The following is a 3,508-nucleotide window of genomic DNA, read 5'->3' on the forward strand; positions in this document are numbered from 1 at the left end:
ATAAATGCATAAGAATTGTGAGGTTGAAATGTAAAAAGTAGGGGTTTATGTGTTAAATATTTAAATACATAGGAATTAGGCCGTATGTATGTAGATGCCCCGATAAACAATATTATACAAGGAATATTTAAAATTTTTATTAAAGTATGTACAGCACAATTATAAAGAAATGATTTAAGCTATCATACACAGCAATTTCTTCCAACTAACTCAATCCACTTGCATCAACTTAGCCAAACAAACAATTAATGACAGCACTTCATAGATACAAGCAGAGGCACGACCAAACATTATGAAAGCAAAAGAAACAACATTTGCATTATTTCTCAAACAAATGCAATATTCCTATTCAACACAGAATGTATAGGCATACTAAGCCTCTGATTCTAGAGCTATACATCTGACAAAAGAAAACAAAGAAAAATGAACTCTCCCCCTACAACAATAAGCTGCAAAACAACTCTAAACCAAACAGAATTACAGTCTGATTCTTTGTCTGGTATGATGCCTTGAATCCCAACTGTATCGCCTTTTGATGAACGACTCCTCATCTATATCTGGCTTGCATGCCTCGTGCGTCGACCGCATCGAAAGTCTCCTTACACTGTATGCCTTGCCACCGCTAGAGTTCGAGCCATAATCATTCATCGAACCATGTCGTGACGGCCTCTCCATAGGCTCTTCAGAATCAGTCCTGTGAATTTCACTTCTCAGCTTCCTCCCTATTGATCTAATAATCTCTGTAATCTCTGCAGGAGTCTCCTCTTTGTTCTCTTCCCAGGATTCAATTTCAGCATTCGCATCATATGGTTTGATATTTTGCAAATCTGGCTCAAGCCAGAACCCATGCGGCCGCTTAGACTTATGCATTTTCCTAAAAGTGATGGAAATCCTGTAGAATTTAAGAATAATAAGGTGAATATAAAAGGATTTGAGGATTGAAGTGCATGCAAATTGATGTTGGATGATGAGACCTTTTGAAAGGGACAGAAGGAACACAATGCTTTGCAATATCAGCTCCATTGCCATTTAAGACCAGCACAGACCTGAACAAGGTAATATTAAGGGTAGGGTAATAAAATGGCTAACAAGAAATTTAATGCAAAGAGGACCATAAATAAAAAAAATTTACAGAGTTTAAATTCTTATTGTACTTAACAACTTAAAATGACAGTTCAACAGGGGAAAACAAGCATTGAGACTTACTAAATGAATGTTAAAAGAAGATGCTTACCCAACTGGAAGGGGAACTGACATTGATCCAATAAATTCTCCTGGTCCAACTGCTTTTAGATTGGATCCGAACAAGATGTTGCACTCGCTTAAAAATGAAACGGTAGAAAACGGCCGCACAAAGTCATGGCTGTCAATATGAGGTGGTATGCAATCACCAGGTTCGTAAATATTAACGATGCAACTATCTGGCACACAGTCAGGAGATAACACATGCCAGTGAACCAACCGCTTTATCATAGTTTTGAATAGATTTGGAATAGGATCAGCAATTGCCCTGCGAATGATGCCAGGAGGGATTCCATTCTTTTCCTGTTATTAGCAGATTAGTTAAGATTCATTCTATTCTTTAATGAATTGAGGAAAGCTAAAAAAGAAAAAGGGTATAACCGCATAATTGTAACAGCATCCGAATTGAATTGTCACTCTTCCTTTCCCACGCATCCACTTTCTTGGTTCAGAATATGTGTGTTCTACATAAAAGTAAAAAAGTAAAAAAAAAAAGTTGAATTTTCTCAATCAAAAAGGAATGTATGTTAAAAAAAATAAATTTTTTAAGGAAATTGTTAAGAAAAATCTTTACAATCATATATATAATTACATAAATATTTGGGATAGAAAAAAAAAAGGTTAATTTTGAGCTTACCTTCAAATTCATTATTCCTCCCTTTCTCTTGCAGGTTATAGACAGCATCCACAATCCTTCTCTGCTCCGCAGCACTAAAAACCCCAGTGTGCAGTTCCAGACCCTCCAAAATATTCACCTTCCTTCCATCTATCCTCTCAAGACAAACAAAATCCTTCTTCCTTCCCACATTTGTGAATCTTATCCGCTCTCTCAGCTCTCTGGACGGCTTGATTTTCTTCAGATTCACGTCCTCCTTCTCCTCCGCCACAACATCATTTAAATTCTCGCTCCTCTTCTCTTCAACTTCGTCTCGTTGATGCATATCAACCCAAGACATGGACGCCTCACACGATTCCCGCTTTCGATCTGAATCCCAATCCATAGTCTCCATGTGATTGCAGCTTTTTTGCGAGGCTACGAGCTTAGGATCGTCGGCTAGGGTTTTCAAGAAAACGAAAGAGACCAACGGGATTCAGCTGCCGCCGGTTCGAAGGAGAAAGAGGGGAAAAAAAAAAAGGGAAGATAGCCAGGAGGGTACGCAGAAACTTTCGATTACCTCTTATACGAGCGAGGGTTGCGCGAATGCGGGCGTTCAATGGGGATTCAGGCGGTTGGGAAGATGGATGTCTGAACGTGTCTCGGTGTTTTCGGGAGAATTGGTCGAAACCCTAAACGGTCAAAAACGGTAAGAATCTTTTTTAATATTTTCTGATGGATTGAATCTTTTTTAAATTTATTTATTAAAATTGAATCTTTTTTAATTTTTTTTTTATATTTTGAATATCTTGTTTCCTTTTTTACGGCATATGTAAAATATATTTTTTTTCGAAATGTTTAATCTTGACTTATTGTTCATATTGTTTCACGGATTATTATTATTATTATTATTTTGCTATCAATTCATTTTTCTTGGCCTTTTAAATTAAGAGGCTGCGACGAAGCTCTTTTAAATGTCACGTCTGTGGGATCTAAAACGATAAAAAATTATCAGCAACAACTTTGGGAGATGTCTTATGAAAGGAAAGAAAATACTTGCACCGATGATGAGTACAATGGAACGGATCTTCGTTGTCTTCTAAAATGAGGCATAAGTAACATCAAATATATTGATTAATTGAAATTATGCATTTATTATTTTTTGTTTTGAGTTCTATTTTTTTGTGTTGTGAGTTATAATCTTTTAATCACTTTGGAAGAAATTTTAATTATCGATGATATGCCATCAACAAATTTTTTGAATCCAACACGAATCCAAACGCATCGCACGGATCTCGAGATAATCTTTTGAGCAATAGATGTTCGAACTTCGATTAAGAATCATCCAGAGTTCTGATTTCAGCAAACGTATTATCAAACTGATCGGGTTGACAAGACAAACCCAACAATACCAAAATTTGTCTAATCCGAGTCAAATCATGGTCAGATCAAGCCATTAAGCCACTTTTGAAAAAATTTTATGTATATTTGGAATGTCAAACTGATATCAAATGTGATGAGCTTAAGTTCAAATCAAGAGTCTCAATAAGACAAATCCAACAAGCTCAAAATTACTCAATTTTGACATTTTTAAGAAACTCAGATATTCTCCAAATGTAGTCTCATCGAGGAATCTCTTCGAGTCGTCACATCAGAGTGGTTCATATCCCT

General features: G+C 36.2%; 1 protein-coding gene across 1 annotated transcript; it reads right to left on the minus strand.

The window, feature by feature from the left end:
- Positions 1–267: 267 nt before the first annotated feature.
- LOC110031672 lies at positions 268–2,522 on the minus strand. The gene is made up of 6 exons (XM_020735003.1): positions 2,418–2,522; positions 1,880–2,296; positions 1,624–1,706; positions 1,235–1,545; positions 975–1,046; positions 268–892 (listed from the first exon to the last, which is right to left on the minus strand). Exons 2-6 carry the CDS (start codon positions 2,250–2,252, stop codon positions 478–480), a joined length of 1,254 nt encoding a protein of 417 aa, XP_020590662.1. The 5' UTR covers positions 2,253–2,296; positions 2,418–2,522; the 3' UTR covers positions 268–477.
- Positions 2,523–3,508: the final 986 nt, after the last annotated feature.

The sequence above is a fragment of the Phalaenopsis equestris genome, unplaced genomic scaffold, assembly GCF_001263595.1.
Source record: "Phalaenopsis equestris unplaced genomic scaffold, ASM126359v1 Scaffold000840, whole genome shotgun sequence".
Taxonomy (NCBI): Eukaryota; Viridiplantae; Streptophyta; class Magnoliopsida; order Asparagales; family Orchidaceae; genus Phalaenopsis; species Phalaenopsis equestris.